The sequence below is a fragment of the Equus przewalskii genome, chromosome 7 (assembly GCF_037783145.1).
Source record: "Equus przewalskii isolate Varuska chromosome 7, EquPr2, whole genome shotgun sequence".
Taxonomy (NCBI): Eukaryota; Metazoa; Chordata; class Mammalia; order Perissodactyla; family Equidae; genus Equus; species Equus przewalskii.
The window spans coordinates 24989059-25011006 of NC_091837.1; the positions used below are offsets into that span (position 1 = coordinate 24989059).

At 48.2% G+C, this 21948-nt stretch overlaps 1 protein-coding gene across 1 annotated transcript in view; it reads left to right on the forward strand.

Moving 5' to 3' along the window:
- Positions 1-21948, forward strand: part of DNAH10 (dynein axonemal heavy chain 10) — a 137179-nt gene that overhangs the window by 66368 nt on the left and 48863 nt on the right. Inside the window, exons 31-45 of the mRNA XM_070629287.1 lie at positions 355-624; positions 773-956; positions 2695-2829; positions 3463-3615; positions 4328-4516; positions 5801-5947; positions 6487-6678; positions 8824-8942; positions 10330-10488; positions 13142-13277; positions 14480-14602; positions 15874-16008; positions 16318-16534; positions 20007-20126; positions 21166-21311. Coding sequence (XP_070485388.1) covers positions 355-624; positions 773-956; positions 2695-2829; positions 3463-3615; positions 4328-4516; positions 5801-5947; positions 6487-6678; positions 8824-8942; positions 10330-10488; positions 13142-13277; positions 14480-14602; positions 15874-16008; positions 16318-16534; positions 20007-20126; positions 21166-21311 — 2425 coding nt within the window. The remainder of the gene's footprint in view (positions 1-354; positions 625-772; positions 957-2694; positions 2830-3462; positions 3616-4327; positions 4517-5800; positions 5948-6486; positions 6679-8823; positions 8943-10329; positions 10489-13141; positions 13278-14479; positions 14603-15873; positions 16009-16317; positions 16535-20006; positions 20127-21165; positions 21312-21948) is intronic.

Consider the following 21948-nt stretch of genomic DNA (forward strand, 5'->3'; position numbering starts at 1 on the left):
TGTGCCAATCCTCCTCTATTTTGTATGTGGGCCGCCTCCATAGCATGGCCACCAAGTGGTGCAGGTCCACGCCCGGGAACCGAACTCGCGGAACTTAACCACTGGGCCATGGGGTCGGCCCCTGTATAAAGACATGTTTTCAAAGTGATTTGGCAGCTTTCTAAACAGTCATGTGCCCGTCACTTTTTTGGTGCATGGGCCCCCTGGCCTGGTATTTTGCTATCTAGCCAGAGGAGTTAACTGTCATTTGCCTACCTAAAGCCCCCACTTTGCCCTCTCTGTTCACAGTCAGAGAGGTAGTCTTAACGGGCAGCAGTCCCCGGGGCGATCTCGCAGGGCGTGCTTCTCCTTCAGGGTCGACTGGATGCTCCTGTACCAGGGCATGGTGGTGCTGGCCGCCAGCCAGGTGTGGTGGACCTGGGAGGTGGAGGACGTCTTCCGCCAAGTGCAGCGAGGGGAGAAGCAGGCCATGAAGAACTACGGCAAGAAGATGCACCAGCAGATTGACGAGCTGGTCACACGGATCACCATGCCCCTGAGCAGAAACGACAGAAAGAAGTACAACACGGTTCTCATCATCGACGTGCACGCCAGGGACATAGTCGACTCTTTCATCAGGGGCAGGTAAGGCCCTCCCAGGGCGCCGGCCTCTCCAAACGTGGGCTTTGTCCTCCTCAGGCCTCTCTCCCCGTTTCCCCTCCTCCTTGGTGTCCACCGTTGCTCCCGCCACGTCTCTCTCCCTCCCCACTCCGCTCCCCCGTCTCACCTGCAGCATTCTCGAGGCCCGGGAGTTTGAGTGGGAGAGTCAGCTGCGGTTTTACTGGGGCCGAGAACCGGACGAACTGACCATCCGCCAGTGCACGGGGACCTTCGGCTACGGCTACGAGTACATGGGTTTGAACGGGAGGCTGGTCATCACGCCCCTGACGGACCGGATCTACCTGACTCTCACTCAGGTGATTGGCGACCGGGCTCCTGTGGGTAGCGTTTGCCCGTGGTTATGTGTGTCCCTCTAAGCAGGACTACGGCAATGGCGAGAGTGTCCTGGGTTGACCGTGTCCTCCCCAAAATTCACGTCCACTCGGAATCTCCGACTGTGATCTTGTTTAGAAATGGGGTCTCTGCAGATTTAATTAGTTAAGGATTGGGAAGAGAACATCCTGGATTGGGGCCCTAGATCCAATGGCTGGTGTCCTTGCAAGAAGAGGAGAGGACACAGAGCTACAGGAAAGGTGGTGTGAAGACAGAGGCAGGGAGTGGAGTGGTGCGGCCACGAGCCAAGGAGCGCTTGGAGCCCCCAGAAGCAAAGAAACATCCATCCTAGAGTCTTTGGGGGGAGCCCGGCCCTGCCCACACCTTGATTTCAGACTTCCAGCCTCCAGAGCTGTGCAGAGAATACACTCCCGTTGTTTTGTGCCACCCATTTGTGGTAATTTGTTAGGAAACCCCAGCAAACTAATGCTGATAGTAAGGGATATTAATGTTTAAAAACCTACAGAGGGGGCTGGCCCGGTGGCACAGCAGTTAAGTTCGCACATTCTGCTTCGGCGGCCTGGGGTTTGCAGGTTCGGATCCCGGGTGCGGACATGGCACCTCTTGGCACGCAATGCTGTGGTAGGCATCCCACGTGCAAAGTAGAGGAAGATGGGCATGGATGCCAGCTCAGGGCCAGTCTTCCTCAGGGAAAAGAGAATTGGTAGTAGTTAGCTCAGGGCTAATCTTCCAAAAAAAAAAAAAAAAAAACAGCAACAAACCTATAGAGGAGTTTCAATTTGGAACATGACCTAATTGCCCCCTTTTGGGATTGGTCTGCTGCCCGTTTAGGCGGCCCCTAAAACCATCCCAGGTTCAGTAATTTGCTAAAGGACTCACAGAACTCAGTAAGGCCATTGTAGTCATGCTTATGGTTTGTTACAACGAAAGGATGCAGAGAAGTCAGCCATGGGAGAAGGTACAGGACGGGGTCCAGGAGGGACCAGGCGCGAAGCCTCAGTTTCCTCTCCCACAGCTGCTGTGATGGCAGCATTGTTTCTTGCGGCAGCTACGTGTGGCAGCGTGCATGAAGTACTGCCACCCAGAGAGGCTCACCTGAGCCTCGGTGTCCAGGGTTTTGAGCAGGGACTGGTCCTCTAGACATGAGTGACCGCCTGAGTGGCTGACCTTAGTCTCCAGCCCCTCCAGAAGTCGAGCTGATACCACGTGGCCCAAGACCCCCACCAGAAATCACATTGTCAGGCCATCTTGGGTGGCCCGAGGTCCCCAGATAAACAAGGACACTCTTCTCAGGCAGGATGTTCCCAGGGCTTAGAGGTCAGCTCCTAGGATCTGCAGACAAAGGGCCAGACCTTGCCGTGGTCAAGATGACTCCTTTGCCCTGCAGATGTGCATGTGTCCATGAGCCTCAGCTCTGGGAACTTCTGGGGCCTCGTCCTCAGGTGGGCACAGATTCCAGCATGTCGCTTAACCCTTGGTACACTGGTCCCTATATGATGGCAGGTGATGGGGAGACATCAGTAGAGGTCAATGGAAAAACAGAGAAATGTTAAAAATAGTGACTGTCAGAAAAGATGAGTATGAACCTATCCGTTGTCAGATGCATATTCCACATCTATTGTCACAGTGCTAAGCTGGGAAATGACACCTGTTTCCTTACGTGAATCAGACAACATATGTTTTGCATTTGGCTTATGACAGGCACTTTCCATGTATCTGGGTGGGGCTCCTGCTGGTCCAGCGGGTACTGGCAAAACCGAGACCACCAAGGACCTGGCCAAAGCCTTGGGCTTGCTCTGTGTGGTGACCAACTGCGGTGAAGGCATGGATTACAAAGTAAGGCCCCAGCGTCACTTCTGGTACTGTCTTATTGGGCAGAGAGCTGAGAGTGGGACATAGCATTTCACCTCATCCACTTCCATGAAATGCCATGGTGACACCTGGAAGAAGGTAGTAGGAAACTCTCCTCCATCTCAGTCTCAGAGCTTATGCGTGTCTGCTGTGTTAGCAGCATGTAGAGTATGAGTCCCACACTTAAATGCCCACCAGAGTCAGGTAGATAATGTAAATGCTTAAAGCAGCAGGCAGGCAATAGAGAGTGGTGGGGACTGTGGCCAACTGGAGAGCAATGCTCTGTCTGACGGGGGAGCCACTGTTGAACTTTGGTTAATTGCTGCCACTTGGGAAAGTGGACCCAGTGTTGCTCAATTTTCCATATTTCAAGAGAAGCCAGAAATCTGGAGTTTTACATTCAAAGACTTGATTTGTAAAATCCTGTGGGTGGGAGCTGACCCATCAGAGTCCTTGAAAGTCTTGCCAGAAAGATTCATTACTGTGGTGACTTGCCGACCGCTTCTCTGCCAATCTGACCATCGTGGTTTGCCTTAATCTAGAAAATGTGTCCCTAAATGTGTCGCTTGCAGTTTGAAAGATGACAATCGCCCTTGTCTGACACTGCTTTCCTTCTAGGCTGTTGGGAAGATCCTCTCCGGCCTGGCCCAGTGCGGGGCCTGGGGCTGCTTTGATGAGTTTAATCGGATCGACGCCTCTGTGCTCTCCGTTATCTCCTCTCAGATTCAGACGATCCGGAACGCGCTGATCCATCAGCTGACCACGTTCCAGGTGAGGGTAAGGGTGGAGCTGCCCGGAGCACGTCCCCAGGATGGAGACTTGGCTGTGTTACTTTGAAACGTCAGATGGCGGGCAGTTGTCTTCCCAGACCAGGAATCCTATAGATGAGGACTTGCCGGACTTTTGTTTTCAAGTTGAGATGGTTGAGTTTCCCAAAATTATGAGCATCTTTGATGATTAAGGACTGTAATATTCTCAGAACTTCAATCTCATTCCAGACATAGAACTAGTAACCGTAGATGGGGGGGGGCAGTGTTCTCGAATAAGTCATGTGCAGGGCCCCCTTTAAACGAAAACAAAGATTCTTGATGATTTCCCAAGTTTGAGAAAAAAATGACTTGAAAGAATAACATTCCATTCTATCAACATGTCTTTCAATAGAAATCCTCACCTGAACAAGAAATTTGGCCTTCACACCTGGTAAACTGAGGGCATGATAAGGAGCAGGATCTTTAAGGTTGTTATCAAAATGAAAGAGTGAATTTTACAAAGCTTGTGAGAATTCCGCAGCCTCTCCCCGTCCAGGATACATTGGCAGACTCGAGTCTGAGAAGCCCACGCTGGGTTACGGCAGGGTGTTTTCTTGAAAACACACCCATGAAACAAATAAAATAAATAGCCACGTGGCTCGCCCAAGCCTCCTTTCCCCTGTGGTGGGCTGGCCGGCAGCAGAACCCCTCCCTTCTTTCCTGTCGTCCTCTAGTTTGAAGGGCAGGAGATCTCTCTGGACTCGAGGATGGGCATCTTCATCACCATGAACCCCGGCTACGCGGGCCGCACGGAGCTGCCCGAGTCGGTGAAGGCGCTCTTCAGGCCGGTGGTGGTGATTGTGCCCGACCTGCAGCAGATCTGCGAGATCATGCTCTTCTCCGAGGGCTTCCTCTGGGCCAAGGTGAGGCCTCGCCGGTGCCGAGCTAGGATGCCCCCCGACTCCACCCTGGGTCTGCTCTCAGACTCGGGCTTTGGGAAGTTTTCGTTCTGTGTGGCTTAACATTTTTTTTTTTTTTTTTGGCTTTGTCTCTCTCCTCCATCTCTTTTTAAAACTGTAACTGTTGTTTTGGAATAATTAAACTCACAGAAGTGGTAATAACAGTACAGGGAGTTCCGTGTACCCCTCACCCAGCTTCCCCCAGGAATAACGTCTTACACGCCCACTGCAGGTTGTCAAACCAGGACACGGACGTGGGCTCGACGCTGTGAACTCACGTGCTGACTAGATGTGGATTCCGCCAGGTTTTACTCTCTCTCTCTCTCTCTCTGGGGTGTGTGTATAGTTCTGTGACTTTTTATCACGTGTGTAGAGTGACCAGCGCCACAATCAAGACACAGAACTGTCCACCACCACAGACAAACTCCCTCGTGTACCCCATAATAGTCACACCCTGCCCCCAACACTGACTCCTGGCAACCGCCGCTGATCCTCTGTCACTAAAATCGGTCTCTTCAAGAGTGTTCTATCATGGAACCACTCAGTATGGCATTCTTTGAGATGGGCTTCCCTCACTTAGCCTCATAACCTTGACAATATGTGGCTTAAAAATATATATATATTTCCTTTATTATCTTTTAAAATATATGTAATCTAATATGCACATACATTTATTCCAGAAGGTTCTGGAAAAAGTACAAAATAGCGTATCCTTTTAACATAAAGGGCTGTTAGGCTGCTTTTCTGTAATTCTTTCTAAAGGCTTTTACTGCCTCTTACGTTGTCCGGATTTCGAGGTAGAGTCGTCAGATCTCTGGTTCTCAGTTTTCACAAGCAGCATCCCCGTGCCGTGCTCAGGAGCAGCAGGCTGGAGTCCTTGAGGTAGACAGGTGACTGACTCGTCCTCAGAAACGGTTCCAGGAGAAGCGTTAATAACACATTGAGGTCAAAATACACAGGAAGCATATTTTTGGAATGTGATTGCTATGATTTGGACGGGTTCTATTCTTTCAATTGAAGCGGTTAAGATTTTCCTCAGCTTTCAAAGACAGTCATCAAATTTTGGTAGGGCTGGTGTTCTTTTAAAGTAGCTCCTAATTGGTCGTAGTCTGAAACGAAGGACCCATCCTGGGGTTTCCGTTAGAGGCAAGACTTGCTTGTTTGTAGAGCAGCTTGTTTGGATAATGATGTTCTGTTGCTTTCAGGTCATTTCCTTTATTTCTTTTTCATTATCTTTTATCACCAAAGACTCTGGCCAAGAAGATGACTGTCCTGTACAAGCTGGCCCGGGAACAGCTCTCTAAGCAGCATCATTACGATTTTGGACTCAGAGCCTTGAAATCAGTGTTGGTGATGGCCGGCGAGCTGAAGAGAGGCTCCTCCGAACTGAGAGAGGTGGGGCGTGCCCTGGCGTTCTCCACGTGGTCCTCGGTCCGCGTGTGTGTGATAGAAGCTGGATGGAGAGGACGGCGTACCGTCCTCACTAGGAAGGTTTAGTCTAGCTGTCAGTTTGGTCTCTTGCCCATTATGCAGTTTTCTTCTAATTTAACTTATTACTGTAAGGTCAAGTTCAGTGTCTTCACAGCACCACGGTTTGTGACGCTTCATTGATAATGATCAATCCATAGTTGCAAAATGTTGGCGTGAGGAGGTGGGGATGGACACACTTCTCGAGAAAGCGTGAACGTCAGTTTTTTTTCCTCTTTGCAATAAGAGCCAGAGGAGCCATGGCTTTTCTGATACCCGGGCCTGGCTCCAGAGCAGAGTTGAGTCAACGCCGCTCAGGGGGCGGCCGGCTCACGGGCTTCTCCAGAGACTGTACTCGCCGTGTTTTATGTTTTGTATCTTACGTAAAATTTTGTAAGAGGATTTCTAGACGAGCCCCGGGTCTTTGGGAAATATCTTTGAAGACGTCTGTGTTTCGCTCCGTCCAGGACGTGGTGCTGATGAGGGCCCTTCGAGACATGAATCTGCCCAAGTTTGTGTTTGAGGACGTCCCTCTTTTCCTCGGTTTGATTTCCGATCTGTTTCCTGGACTGGACTGCCCGCGCGTTCGCTACCCCGATTTCAACGACGCCGTGGAACAGGTGCTGGAGGAGAGCGGCTACGTCGTCTTACCTGTCCAGGTAAAATGGTGCTGAAATGAGAGGTCACCGACTTCTTCCAAGTCCTCTCCATTGTTTTTTTCCTTCTTTTATTTTCAGTTTTTAAAAAAAGGGGCCGGCCCGGTGGCGCAGTGGTTAAGTGCGCACATTCTGCTTCTCCAAGGCCCGGGGTTCCCCAGTTTGGATCCCGGGTGCGGACATGGCACTGCTTGGCACACCATGCTGTGGTAGGCATCCCACATATAAAGTAGAGGAAGATGGGCACGGATGTTAGCTCAGGGCCAGTCTTCCTCAGCAAAAAGAGGAGGATTGGCAGTAGTTAGCTCAGGGCTAATCTTCCTCCAAAAAAAAAATTCTGGTAAAATACACATAACATTTACCATCTTAACCATTCCCCCCCCCCATTTAAATTTATTTATTTATTATTTCTTGCTGAGGAAGATTCACCCTGAGCTAACATATGCTGCCAGTCTTCCTCTTTTTTTCTTTTTTTTTTTTTGCTTGAGGAAGATTAGCTCTGAGCTAACATTGGTGCCAATCTTTCTCCACTTTGTACGTGGGTCACTGCCACAGCATGACTGACGAGTGGTGTAGGACTGTTCCCGGGATCCGAACCCATGAACCTGGGCTGCCGAAGCAGAAGGTGTGAACTTAACCACCAGGCCATGCGGCCAGCCCCCTCATTTTTTTTTTATTGTGGTAAAGTACACTAACATAAAATTTACCACTATAACCATTTTTAGTCCAGTTCAGTAGTTTTAAGTATAGCCATATTGTTGTGAAACAGATCTCCAGAACTTTCGCATCTTGCAAAGCTGAAACTCTGTCCCCATCAAATACTAAGTCCCCAGCACTCCCTGGCCCCTGGTAACCTGCATTCTACTTTCTGTTTCTGTGAACTTGACTCTTCCAGGGACCTCATAGGAATGGAATCATGCAGTACTTCTCCTGCTGTGACTGGCTTGTCTCCCTCAGCATAATGTCCTCAAGCTTCCTCCATGTTGTAGCCTGTGACAAGATTTCCTTCCTTTTTGAGGCTGAGTCCTATTCCGTTGTATGGGTGGACCCCCCTCCGACTGTTTTTTGGTGTAGTGTGATCAGATAAGCATTTTGTTTGGGGCCTGACCATCTGGTGTTTTCTCCCCATCCCACCTTTTTTTCCCCCAGAGTCATACTTACAAGAAATTTAAATTAGACATGACTGGTAGGATTTTGAACATCTGAGGCCTATAAGGTAGTATTCGTTGTCATTAAGCCAAAAATTATCGCCCAAGTGTTCTGCTATGGGTTTAAATGCCCAAAGCTGCAGAATCGGGGGAGCCACCCTGGTTGGGCCACCTCGGGGCATCAGGCTACCCAGAGGCCTCAGGCCCAGGCAGCCGGCACTGGCCACATGAGAGAGCTCTCTGCACGGTTCCTGGCCCTGATGTGTTCCTCTGGAGGGGGCTTTAAAAAGATGTGTTTTCTGGTGGCACTGTAAAATGGCGCAGCTGCTTTGGAAAACAGGCTGGCGGTTCCTCAAAAAGTTAAACACAGGACTACCACGGGACCCAGCAGTTCCGCTCCTAGGTACACACGCAAGAGAAGTGACGACACATGTCCACACGAAGGCTTGTGCATGAACGTTCGTAGCAGCATTATTCATAAGAGCCAAAAAGTGGAAACAAGGCAAGTGCCCATCAATGGACGAATGGATAAACAAAATATGGTCCATCCAGACAATGGAATATGATTCGGCCATAAAAAGGAATGAAGCACTGACAGCTGCTACAACACGGATGAACCTTGAAGACATGATGCTGAGTGAGAGAAGCCAGACACAGAAAGACTGCATAGTGTATGATTCCATTTATATCATTCCATTTGGCTGTTGAGAACGGGCAAATCTATAGAGACAGGAAGCAGATCCCTGGGTGCTAGGGCCTGGAGGAGGTGGCTTGGGAGAGATGACTAATGAGAACAGAGGTTTTTTGTGTGTGTGTGGGGAGGGGTGATGAAAATGCTCTAAAATTGAATGTTGTGATGGTTTTACAGTCTTTTGAGTATACCGAAAACCACTGAATGGTACACTTAAATGGGTGAATTATATGATATGTGAATTATATCTCAACCAACGCGTTAAAAAAAAGACATATGTTAACCCAGCTGCCAATGTTTGTCCCACAGGTGGATAAAGTGGTTCAGATGTTCGAGACCATGTTAACCCGCCACACGACCATGGTGGTGGGGCCCACGGGAGGGGGCAAGTCCGTGGTCATTAACGCTCTGTGTCAGGCGCAGACCAAGTGAGTGTGTCCTTCGCGGGGGGGCCTGGTTGCCCGGCGGTTTCGTGGTGAGGTTGGTGGGGGCATTACCTAGTCCCATCTTGCTCCCTGGTTTCCTGGGGGGTTAAATTTGTCCCAAACACCCCTAAACTCACAGCCTCTTTCCTTGTTTCACTGCTGACTTAGTTAACCTATTTTACATGGCAAAACAATGACCCTTTTGTGCATCAGACTGTAAATGGGTTTATTTGTGAAATGTGTATTTCACAAACTATCTTATAAGGATGTTTTGAAAATTAAGTCATATTTCCTTGGTGTTCAGATTGCTCCTTTAAAGTAAGTCAGGACAGCCCCCATTATGCGACACTGTTAGGGTATCAGATGGCCAAAAAGAGAGTGTCACCTCCCCAGATGCCTTATCATCACCAGCCTGCAGGGGCAACACTGCCCGAGACAAAAGCGATCCCACACTCTTAATGTGGAAAATCCTAAGGACCTGTGGGGATCGATATCCTTACACAGAAAATGGGTTTTCTGACTTCTCGCTTTTCCCCTAAGCCGTAACTGGATTCCAGAAAGACTTTAATGCATGCTAATATTCCAGCAAAAAACTAAGTCAGGCCTTATAATCTTTGTGACTTTACCATTTCCAGGTAGTCTGTAAGATCTAACGAGTAAGCGACTGTCATTTCTTCTTATGTTTCTTATGAGAAAACTAGTGAACACTGGCTTCCTGACTCTAAGGGGGTTATGCCATGGCCATCCTGTATTTCATTCTTTATTTGGTTCATTGTTAGGTAATTTATAGAACTATCACATACATGTGTGTATATATGTATGCCGCTATTGTTTTATTTATCTGTTTTATTAATTATGAACTGTGGTTGGTGTGAGGTTTAGTTTTCTGTAGATGAATGAACCCTCTAGTGTCGCGGGAATTTACAGGTATGTAGTGGGAAACACTCTGCCTACATGACTTATAGTCAGTCAGTCAGCAACGCAGAGCTGATGTCATCCTGTAAATACGAGGGATCGGGCACTAAGAGTTCAAAGGCTTGTTACGTCGCCCTGAGGACTAACTATGATCTTCTTTACACTAGTTATGAAATATCCACATAAATATGTCGTATGCATGAAAATGTAATATACACGAATATGAAACATACATGAGAGTTAGATGCTCATTGTCCTCGAAAGGCAAAGCCGTGCTTTCAGTTGACTTGTGTTGGGGCCACGTTTTCGGTGACAGGTGGTTCCCTTGCGTTTCGTGTAAGCCATTCGCGGTGAGTGGGAAGTTTGTACGGATAGCATTTTAAATTTTGGATTGGATCCAAAGCATCTAATCCCTCCCGTGGGGGCCTAGATTGCCTTCCTTAAGACCACAGCTGACGCCTCTCCTCTGGTTTAGGCTTGGGCTGATGACAAAGTTGTACATCCTGAACCCCAAAGCCATGAGTGTCATAGAGCTCTACGGCATCCTGGACCCCACCACCCGAGACTGGACAGATGGGGTGCTGTCGAACATCTTCAGGGAGATCAACAAGCCGACGGATAAGAAGGAGAGGAAGTGAGTGTGTTTGTAAGGAGGGGAGAGCCTGGGTCAGTTCATATCAATTAGCTAAACATTACGAATAAACCCCTGGTGTGGAGTATGGTGTTTCATGCTGGGAAACAAACCGGCCCAGAATCAGCCTGCAGGCTCTGCTCACAAAGTGCCGGGTGCCATCTCAGTCCTCTCTATGTGTTGTCTCAGCCAGTCTCCTCAGCTGTGATTGTCCGCAGCTTACCATGGAGGGAACTGACGCCCGGGAGGTAAGACTTCCCTTAAGGCCAGGGGTTTGAACTGGGCAGTCTGAGTCCAAGCCCTCAAACACAGCTCAACACCAGGCTGCCTATGCAGCAAGGTAAGGCAGCCAAGTGTCATGGAAAGTTCTGGAACACCCTTCTGAAGCCAGGCATTCTCACCTGTAGGTGTGGTTGACGATGCCCACCCTGCGCACATCCCCACATGCTGTGGGAAGGGTCAGGTGAGGCCAAGAGTGGAAACGCTCTGTCAGCACCTCGGGTAAAAAGCTTTTCCCAGTGTTAGTTGTCCCTGTGGTGCCCCTCAGGTAAACTCAGGGATGATCCTGATTTTATGTTCTAGTCCAATCCCATTAACAAAAAAAACTGACTCATAAATAATGAGTCTAAAGTCTCAACTGATGACTTTTGGAACAGCTTCTTTTTAGCAATTCTCCCCGGATCCTGGATCAATCTAGGATTTCACATTGTGCTCAGTTGTCCTATCTCTTTGGTGTCCTCTAATTTCAAGCCGTTCCTTATGGCCTTGATGTTCTGGAAGATTTCAGGCCAGCTGCTGTACAGAAGGCCCTCAGTTTGGTTTTGTCTGATGCTTCCTCATTATTGGATTCTGGCTCTGCATCCTTGCAGGAATCTCACAGAAGTGACATGGTGTCCTTCTCAGCATCCCATAAGAAGCATAGGATGTTGGTTTGCCTCGTTATTGTTGATTTTAATTTTGATCATCATCAATTTTGTCTGCCACTTTTCCTTCTGCAATTGATATGCAACCTGTAGGGAGATGTCCTAAGACTATGTGAATGCCCCATTCTTCATCAACCCTTCATCTAATGGTTTTAACATCTATTGATTGTAGCCTGAATCTAGTCTTCCTATGATGACTATAAAATGGAGACTTTCTATTGGGACTATTGGCGAAATTTGAATACGGACTGTATATTAGATAATAGTATTCTATCGATGTGAAATTTCCTGATTTGATAATTGTACTGTGGTTATGTAAGAGAAAGTACTTGTTCTTAGAAAATACATGATTAAGTATTTAGGAATAAAGGGCATCATGTCTGCAACTTACTCCCAAATGATTTAGAGAGACAGAGAGAGAGCAAGAGAGCACAAATGTGGCAAAAAGCTAACAATTGGAGAATCTGGTTGAAGGGCATATGGGAGCTCTTTGTACTATTCTATTCTTGTAACTATGTAAGTCTGAAATTATTTAAAAGAAAAAAGTTAAAAAAATACCAGAAGAAGATAACCCAAAGGGTAATGCTGCAGAAAATCCAACTGCGCATCTCAGTGAATTAAATGGGAGTGATGTCAAGGTACCCTCCCAACACACTGGGAGAACGGAGTCCGCCCTTTGGAGGTGGGCTTTGCTGCCTGTAACGCATTATAGTCACACAATTGAAGTGTCGTGTAGCTTGAGCACCTGAGGCCCGGAAGCCAAAGTAGGCCTCCCGCCAGGGCTTGTGAAGTCGCAGGCTCCCAGGGCCCGGCAGGTGGCGCAGATGCGTGAAGTGGGCCGAGTTACATGGTGTGTTGGCTCCTTCAGCGCTGCTGTTAACAGATTACCACAACCTGGGTGGCTTAAACCAACGAAAATTTATTCTCACAGTCTGCAGGCCAGAAGTCTGAAGTAACGATGGGGCTGCACTCCTTCCGAGGGCTCCAGGGGAAAGTCCTCCTTTGCCTGGTCCAGCTCTCGTGGCTCCAGGCGTTCCTTGGCTTGTGGCTGTTATCACTCCAACTCCATCCTCATCTTCACATGACTTTCCGCTCTGTAAGGATGTTTGTCCTTGCATCAGAGCCCACCTGGATAATCCAGGATGGTGTCATCTCAAAATCATTAATTACGTCTGCAAAGACCTTTTCTTCCAAATAAGTTCACTTTCACAGGTTCTGGATGGACGTATCTTTTGGGGGCCACCATTCAACCCACCACGCGTGGGCATGTGAAATACTTCCCTCTTCTTTTAACTTTGCCATAAGAAAACTAGGTATCAAAACCAGTGATCAATAGCAATTGATATGAAGTCTCAGATTTAAGAAAAGAACGAGGTAGACGGTGACACTTCTGTCTCCGTGGGCAGCTGCCACTCAGCATCAGCGGATCGTTCCCATGCGGGACCCAGGACTGTGTTGTCAGACCTTCCAGTTTGCTAGAGAAGCAAGAAATTTAGATTTTTCTGTGAAGTTTCCTGATTTTAAAATGTTGGTGACCAACTCAAGCAGTTTTTGTGTATTTTTTTTCTTTTTATTTCATGGGTCAAACCTCTGGACCAGGTAGGGTGGTCTGTCTCAGGTCCTGGCTAGGAAACCCTGGGAGAAGACACTCGACATGAATGGGGAGGTTACACCCAGTTCCACCACAGGAAGCTTTCTAGGGCTCATGGCTCATTCTTGTTCGGTTGCTGCAGGTATATCTTGTTCGATGGTGATGTGGATGCTCTCTGGGTGGAAAACATGAATTCCGTGATGGATGACAACAAGCTGTTGACGTTGGCCAACGGTGAGCGCATTCGGCTCCAAGCACACTGTGCTCTGCTCTTTGAGGCAAGTAGTGATGAAAAATAATTTTGAACCGAAGTCTTTCTTTCAATTAAAATTTTAAATGTTTATTAAAGTAGTAATAAATATATAAGTAAATAAATTAAAAGTAAATAAATAAAAAATATAGATGACTGAAGAAAACCCACACAATGCAGAAGAGTTTATGATGAGTACAACTCTGTTCCTTACCCACTCCCCTCAATCCTCTTTACTGGATCCCAGAGGTAACCACTTTTCACTCTTGAGTCGTTTCTTCTGATGGTTACCCTCGTATCTATAAGTAACACACTTAGCATGCTGTTTCTTCGTTTATCAAGTTTGCACATTATCTGTTGACTGGCTGCTATGAAAGTGACAGTTCATCTCTTATTTACCACAGCCCACCTCCCCTCCTTAGAATAATATCTTGCTAAATCAGTTAAACCAGAAGACAATATTTACATTATTGTGAATATGGAGATATTTACTGTAGAGCCAATTACTATACTGTGCTTATGGTTACTTTCTTTTAGGCCATTTGTTTTTCACCTGGAGTTTGTTATTGCCTTCCTTTTTCTCTCACACTATTTGCTTTTATCTTATCTTCATTCGTTTTTTTTCAAACTTTCTGTCCTTTGTCAGAACCTATTTCACAGCTGTGCCCTCAGACTCGCTTTCACTTTAGCTAATGTCAGTGCCATTCCTAGCTTGGCCTGCAAAATTTGTCGACGCATGAGTATTTGTGCATATCATTATCTTATTGGCTGACTGAACTGCGTCTTTTTTTCATAGAAAGAGAGACAGGTTTGTTAACAATGCTAGTTTAGATACATTCTTATTAAGTTTTATACTACCTGATCTCAATTTTGGTTAAAAAAAAAATAAAGAAAAAAACGAAAGGAAAACACTCCAAAACAATATTTGTTTCTTAGTGGTGAGATTTTGGATAACTTATTTTCTTCCTTATATTTTTCTATTTGTGTCAGATATTCTATAGCATATTAATTTTATAGTAAAAGAAAACTTAAATGGGTGCTACATCAGAGATGTATAATCTTCTCGTGATGAATCTAAGTGTTCACTTAGCAGCCTCGTGAAACCTCTGTTAATCTGGGTGTGACTTGAATTTTATGAGGTTGTAAAAACTTTGCACAAGCAAAGACTTTTCAACGTGTAGTCCAGTTGTTTATGGCTGCAGACGTGACTAACTTTCTTTCTCTCTCCAGGTTGGAGATTTACAGTATGCCTCCCCTGCAACTGTGTCTCGATGTGGAATGGTTTATGTGGATCCTAAAAACTTGAAATATCAACCATACTGGAAAAAATGGGTTAATCAAATACAAAACAAGGTGAAAATTATTTCTAAAATGAACTTAAAGTTATTAGTACTGGTAGCTATTTGGATAAACATAGCCTAGAGGGATGTATGCAGTTGAAGCCCACGGTCTTGACCTTGACTTTCCCATGACCTTGAGCACTTAATGTTACCAATAAATTGGCTGCAAACATGAAAGACACACTTAGTAGATTTTCAGATAATTCACAACTGGTGAGATAGGTAATAATTTTGACAGTCTAGACCAGGGGTCAACAAATTTTTTTCTGTGAGGGGTTAGAGAGTAAATATTTTAGGCTTTTGGGGCCATATAGTTTCTTTTGCAACTACGTAAGTCTGCCCTTGGGCATGAAAGCAGCCACAGTACATGAATGGGCATAGCTATGGATCAATAAAACTTTATTTACAAAAACAGGTTACAGGTCAGGTTTGGCTTACAGGTCATAGTTGGCAACCCCTGGTCCAGCCAAGCCCAGCTATTGAGAGAGTTGTCTCCAGGAGGTGCCCAGCTCCTCCCGTTTTGCTTAATTGGATGAATGCAGTGTGTGAAGTACCTAGCTTGTCAGGTAATTGAGATCCGATGGTTTCAGTTGACCTCAAACCAAGTGATGTGTCACATGGCTGCTCAGAAGTGTGTGTTAATGAAAGGCTTACTGAAAGGCTCCATTGAAACGTGCAGAGATACATGTGACAGTTGTGTGAAGGTTGTGGCTTGACCATATCCCTGACAGCATTCTCAAAGGGACACAGGAGGCCTGAGTGTGTCTCTAGAAGGCCCACTGGGCTGGCGGTGAATTGGAAATCAGGACATAATTACCCCAGAGAACAGAACACGATAGGACCATGCGAGGCATCGTCACGTGGGAGAGGGAGTTGTCTAAGGACCCTTGCAGGCCCCGCTGGACATCGATGCCTTGGTATGGGGAGGGGCCTTCCACTGCTTTGCACTCTTTGCTGGATGACTGTGGCCACGTCCCCTGAACTCTGAGATAATCAGCCCCTTTTCTGTGCAATGGGACCTGTTACCCCACCTCCCTCCCCGATGGTGGAGTAGACTCCGTGGCAGTGAAATGAAGTGCTTCATGCTGAAACGAAAGCGTATTATAAAGGACGAGTGTCTCTGTAAATATAAGGCACTACTGTTATTGGAGTTTACTCATCTCCCAAATTCAGCATTCTTCAGAAGAGATTTTTCACCCCTCTTTTGATAAGAAAACCTTTTCACTAACTTCCACTGAAATAAAAAAACCCTTGAAAATGCTTTGAAACTCTGCTCTTTTGCAGACGGAGCAGCGCGATTTACAGAATCTCTTTGAGAAGTACGTGCCCTATCTCATTGATGTGATAGTGGAAGGAATCGTGGATGGGAGACAGGGTGAGAAGCTGAAGACGATAGTTCCTCAGACAGACCTGAATATGGTAAGAAATGACGACTGTTAGCAAAAACAGAGTTCTTCCTTAAAGGTGGACCCACAGTGGCCTTTCGAGGTTAGCAAAGAAGCCAGATGGGTAAGCTCTGACACTGCCAGCTACTGACAAGGGAGACCCAATACTTCCTTCTGTGACCCTGTGCAAGACAAGATACCGGCTCCATCTGTCGGAACCAATATGGCGGGTCATATGTTCCCATCACTCTGGGATCCAGGATCCCAGGATTTATGACCAGAACTGAGCCTCGGTGGGGGTAGTGGAATATGTAGGCCGATCAGGTATTTTCCTGTGAACCAGGTAACCCAGTTAACCAAGATGTTGGACGCGTTACTGGAAGGAGAAATAGAGGACCCCGACCTTCTGGAGTGCTACTTCTTAGAGGCCCTGTACTGCTCTCTGGGCGCTGCCCTGCTGGAGGACGGAAGGATGAAATTTGATGAATGTATTAAACGCCTGGCTTCTTTGCCTTCTGCTGATACGGAGGGGGTTTGGGCCCATCCCGGGGAATTGCCAGGTAGGAACTGAGTGTGACCTGTCTTCCTGCTCAGAGTGCTTTTGGTTAGGTTTTTAGAGGACGTGACCTTGCTTGTCCATATTTGTGCCTGTATGGGTTTCCCAGCTTGTTTGCTTCTGTAGAGAAACGTGCACTGGCCAGAGCGCCTGCTGGCACCGTCAGGAGGAGTTCAGGTGTGTGAACTGTGGGAGCAGAAGCCCAGTTCCTTTGGGTGGCTTTTCTTGATGAGTCTAAACTTTTCCCGCTAGTGTAGGCCCTTGCTTCCTTCACGCTGTTTGAGCTCTTTAAACTTTTCACATTTTGCGTGACTTTGAGTTTCTTCTCCTTTGGGCTTCTCTGTCTGTTTTTTAAACCACCTCTCCAAAGTTCCACAACTTAATTCACCTGCTGTCTTCCTGAGTATTTGCACACTCGACAATCAAGTGTGGATCTGTGGGTCGTTCATAGGAAATCATCATATTAAGGTTTTAAGTTTTTGTGTGAAAAGTGTGCATCCTCATAGAGCGATAGACAATGAAATGTGCCTTCCCCGAGAACTGCATATCACACTAGGGTCCTTCTTTGTCCACCGCTTAATGGTACTGAATATGGCTTGGCACATAGACATTTTTCTAAGTTGTACTCTATAATCATTACGTGGGGTGTTCTTAATGCTCAAGGAAAATGATCTCAGGTCTTTCTAAGGGAGGGTCATTGAGCAAATAAAAGGTGTTTTAAATGTCTATGCTCTTTTTGGTGGCAGTTTGCTTGTGCTTTTTCAGAGCCCCAGGTATCCTTTGGGGGAGCGCTTCCCAGCTGTGCGCTCTCTGCAGGGTCCATGTTGCTGCCATCTGCAGCTCCCTCACTCAGAGAGGATGTCGGCCCTGCTCCCCGTCTTGTCTTTCACCCCTCGTTTCCTCTCATCCTGGAGACTTGAATGGCCTTGTGGCATCCCGTTTGCAGATGTCTTCTGCGCGCAACTCCAGCAGTCAGGTGCCTTGGCTGCATCCTAGCTCATGACACCCCGACACTGTTCTGTGTCTGCATCGAGGATCCATACCTCCCACTCCCTGCCCACAGCCGGCCTCAGTGGCTCCTGCCACACCTGTTTGTATGTGGGCTCGTCGGGACTGCCACCCACCTGTCTTCCCATCACCTTCTGAACTTCCATCCGCTGTGCTCCTCTTTCCTCTTCACTTCTCTGCTGTTGGCCGATCACTTCAACCTCTCTTGCCTAAATCCCCTGACCCCCAGGCCTAAGTGGCCTTCTGTCAAATCCCTCTGAGACAACCCCAGCCTGTCTCTGCCCCGCCAGGGGCTGAGTGATGCTGGGAGAATCATGCAACCTCCAACTTAACTCTCCTGTCCCCACAGGGCAGCTTACCTTCCTTCTCGCCAGATCTCCACCCGGCCCGCCCGTCTCTCTGCAGATCTTCTTGCTTCCATAGGAGAAATAGAAGCGTGAGATAGGCGTTTCCCCACTCCCAGCTGGGAAGCCTGCAGATCCAGTTGGCCCAGCTCCCCTCTCCTCCTGTCTCCTTTCTCCGTGGAGGAGGGGACCCCCTCCTGGCCAGGCGAACCTGCCCTGGGCTTCCAGGCCTGCCCCTGCCTCCTCCTCAGGCCCTGGTTCATTGCTTTTCTTCTCTCCTGTATCTGCCATCTCTCCCTCTCTGCCAGTCCTGTCCCATAGGCTCGAGTAAAACCTTCCTGATTCTGTCCCCTCCTGGAGACGGCTCTCTGCCTCTTCCCCTCTAAAGCCCTGCATCCTCAAAGGCTGTCTGCGAGCTGTTTCCTCTCATGTCCCACCGCTTCTTGATCACCTGCCGCCCGCCCCCTTTCCCCACAACTCCACTGCGACTGCTCCCGGCAGCCCGCCCACTGCTTTCTCTGCCAGATCTCACGGCCCTGCCTTTGCGCCTTTGCTTTCCTGACCTTGCCCGGCACTGGGCGTGGCTGACCACTTCCTGCCTTAGTGAAACCTTCTTCCTCCATCCTGCTGGCCATGCTGGCAGAGTCCCCTGTGTCACTCCCTTCCTCTGCCCCTTCCTTAGGGCAGGATTTGGTCCTAGGTCCTCCTTTCACTCTTTTCACCATGCACGCAGCTTCTGACTCCAGTCCCCTCCCCCTGAGCCTCCTCCTGGGTTCTCTAGCTCAGTTATATTTATATCATTCAATCAATCAATTCATCACCTGTCTATCATCTATCTATCTGTCTATCTATCTATCTATATTTTATCTATCTAATATCTATCCCTCTATCTTCTCTCTCTCCTCTCTCTCTCCATGTACCTGTTATCTTTCTGTCTATCTATCTGTTCATCTTTCTATCTATCTATCTGCCTTTTCACATCCATGACCTTGACTCTTTCTTCCCTTCCCAACCCAACACTACCATCCTGTCGACTCTGCCCCCGCAAGGTCTCTTGAGTGGCTCATTTCTCCCCATCCCCACTGTTCCCATCATCCATCCCCTGATCAAGGCGGGAGCCTCACTAACAGAGCTCCCTGTCTCTCCCCTTGGCTCCTTTGGGTCCATTTTCCTATTACAGCCATACTGATCTTTTGTTAATGCAAAGCTGATGATGTCTGCCCTTGAAGGGTTAACTCCAGTGACTCCCCAGTGCCTGCGTGGTGGGGAACAGGCACCTTGAAATGGCTGACCAGTTCTTCATGTTACAGCCTGCAGCCTTCCTAGCTTCATCTCATCTGCCTGCTCTGTGCGCTACCCACTTAACTCCTCTCACTTCCTCCAGCCTCCCTGGACGTGGTTGCCTCCTAGCTTCCCCTCATGCCCTCCTCCTCTGGCAGCTGGCCCCACTTCTCTGGCATCAGGATTACCCGTCTTTCAGGGCTTGGTCTGGATGGCATTTCCTTTGGGAAGTGTTCCTTACAGTGGCAGCTGCAAAATCTTGTACTGGTGGGGACTATGGGTGGCAATCTGTTTAGGGGAGAGGCGCATGAGGGAACTTTTCGTAAGACTGGGTTTGCACGGTGCCCCTGTGCCTGTGGATCATGGTACAGAATGTGTGGGTGGATGGTGATGACAACTGTGGGGGCTGAGGCTCCCCAAGCTCCCTGTGCACCTGCTGCTTCTCAGGCCTCCCCCACCCCCTCTTGGTTCGATGCCTTCCTGGGGGGACCTGTTGCATCTGTCCTTCTCCCACTCTGCACTCTGCATTGAAATGGCTGTTCACCTGCCTCTGTCTACCCCCACCCAGCCTACCAACAGCTGTGAGTGCAGGGGCCGGGGCTGCCGCCTCGCTACTGCGTTCCCAGGAAGGGGCCCCGGAAGTCTCTGTCCAGTGGATGGGTAGTGCTAGTTCAAAATACTCAGTCATAACTGACCAGTGAGTGAGTTGCATTTTAGTTCGAAGTACTCAATTAAGTTGTTGTCTGGGGAAAAGTAGCATTAGTTTATTTCAAGCATGTGCCAGAACTGCTTCTGTGTTTCTGTGTCTACGATCAAAGTGAAATAGACCATTGTGTACTGCAGGTCACCTTCCAACCTTGTATGACTTTCATTTTGATTCCACATGCAAGAAATGGATACCGTGGAATAAATTAGTTCCAGAGTATGTTCATTCCCACGAGAGGAAATTTATTGACATCCTGGGTAAGTGAGAGCCAGACCCCTGCTCTTTGGTTTACGAGTGTATGGTTCTCGTTCCGTGAGGAAATGAAAAAGATCCTGTGGTCTCTGTGGTACTCTGAGTCCCACCCAGAGTGCTGGTTGGGAGAAGCTGAGGAGAGTGAGCCATGGGCCTTGCCAAGAGGGTGGTGCTTCCGATTGCTTTTATGTGCTGCAGGCTCCGAGCATCTCTGGGCGTCTGTGACTCCTAGCTTTTTCCCCAGGCGGGCCGATCCTGACGGGTCGGGGCAGGGTGGGGTGGGGACGGGGTGCTACTTCCCCTCACGTTTCCATGGGCTCTCTTTTGCCCATAAACCTGGCTGGGTGTGGGAAGAAAAGAAGGAAGGAACTAAAGAGGAAGGAACAAGGCAGAGGTTTATAAAAGGTGCTGCCTTGGAAAGTTGAGTATGGTGACGTTCGTGTGTGGAGCCGCATTTTAATTGCACTCCTCTGGCTATTTAGATAACATCCATAGAGACTGGGTAATTTCACCAGACAAATGTCTGATTTTGGTTCTCCTGGAATTCTCGTGGAGTGAGGCATCCTTGTTTTCTCAGTAACCAATCAGGATTAAAGACTGCCGGTGCAGGAGGGAGCCAGGCCCGACTTTGAGGGTTTGTTCTCTCTTCAGAGGAAGTCGTTGGTCAGGAAACCAAATCCTGCAGCTAGGAGAGTGCCGTAAGCAAGGCGGAAGCTGGGCTTTTAATATCCTGAGTATAAATCGGAATTGGATACTAGAAGCAGTTTGGGTGCTCTAGACAGGACTGTGGCGATGGTCACAGCTGTGGGAAGGTAGCAGACTCATCAAGCGGTGCGAAAGTGCCCCCTCCACGAAGCTGTTGAAAACCGTGGTGGGGGGAGTGGGGCTCTCCTAAGACGGTTTTCCCCATATACACGTTTTCAAGGTCATGTCTTGGGTTTTTGCTGATGCTTTTTATGGGACGTATGGGATTCTGTGGAATCCCAAATGCTCACTCTTAAAGCTAAGTTTCCGTGATCCTCCCATTCTTCATATCTTCTTCAGTTCATACGGTGGACACAACCCGCATCACCTGGATGCTCGAACAAATGGCAAAGGTTAAGCAGCCTGTTATTTTGGTTGGTGAATCTGGCACCTCTAAGACGGCCACTACCCAGAACTTCCTCAAAAGTCTGAACGAAGACACCAATGTAAGTCGTTCCTTGTATCCATTGTCTGTTGCTTCGTCACAAATTACCCCAACACGTAGCAGCTCGGTACAAGAAACCCTTCCTGTCTCGCAGTTTCTGTGGTCAAGAATCTGCGAGTGGCTCAGCTGGGTGGTTCTCGCTCGGGTTCTCTCAGGAGATTGCGGTCAAGTGGTTGGCCAGGACTGTAGTCATCAAAGGCTTGACTGTGGCTGAAGGACCCTCTTCCAAGATGGCAGCCTCAGTTCCCCATGGTGTGGACCTTTCCGAGGGCTGCTGAGTGTCCTCTTGACGTGGCAGCCGGCTTCCTCTGGAGTGAACATCCAAGCTAGACAGCAAAGCAGATGCGACAATGCCTTCAATGACCTAGGCTTGGAAATCACACACCTTCTCTTCCGCCATGTTCTATGGGTCACACAGAACCCGCCCTGAGAGAATGTGGGAGGGGGCTGCACAGGGTGTAAACACCTGGAATGGAGGAGGATTGGGGGTCATCTTGGGGCTGTCACGTTATTCATCATTTGTGGTTTCCAAACTTTTCAAGTTTTTCCTTTCCTTCCTCCAACCATGTGTCTGGTGTGTAGGGGGCACTGAACTAGCTGGGTGCCACAGGGCAAACGACAGTGAACAAGGCTACTAA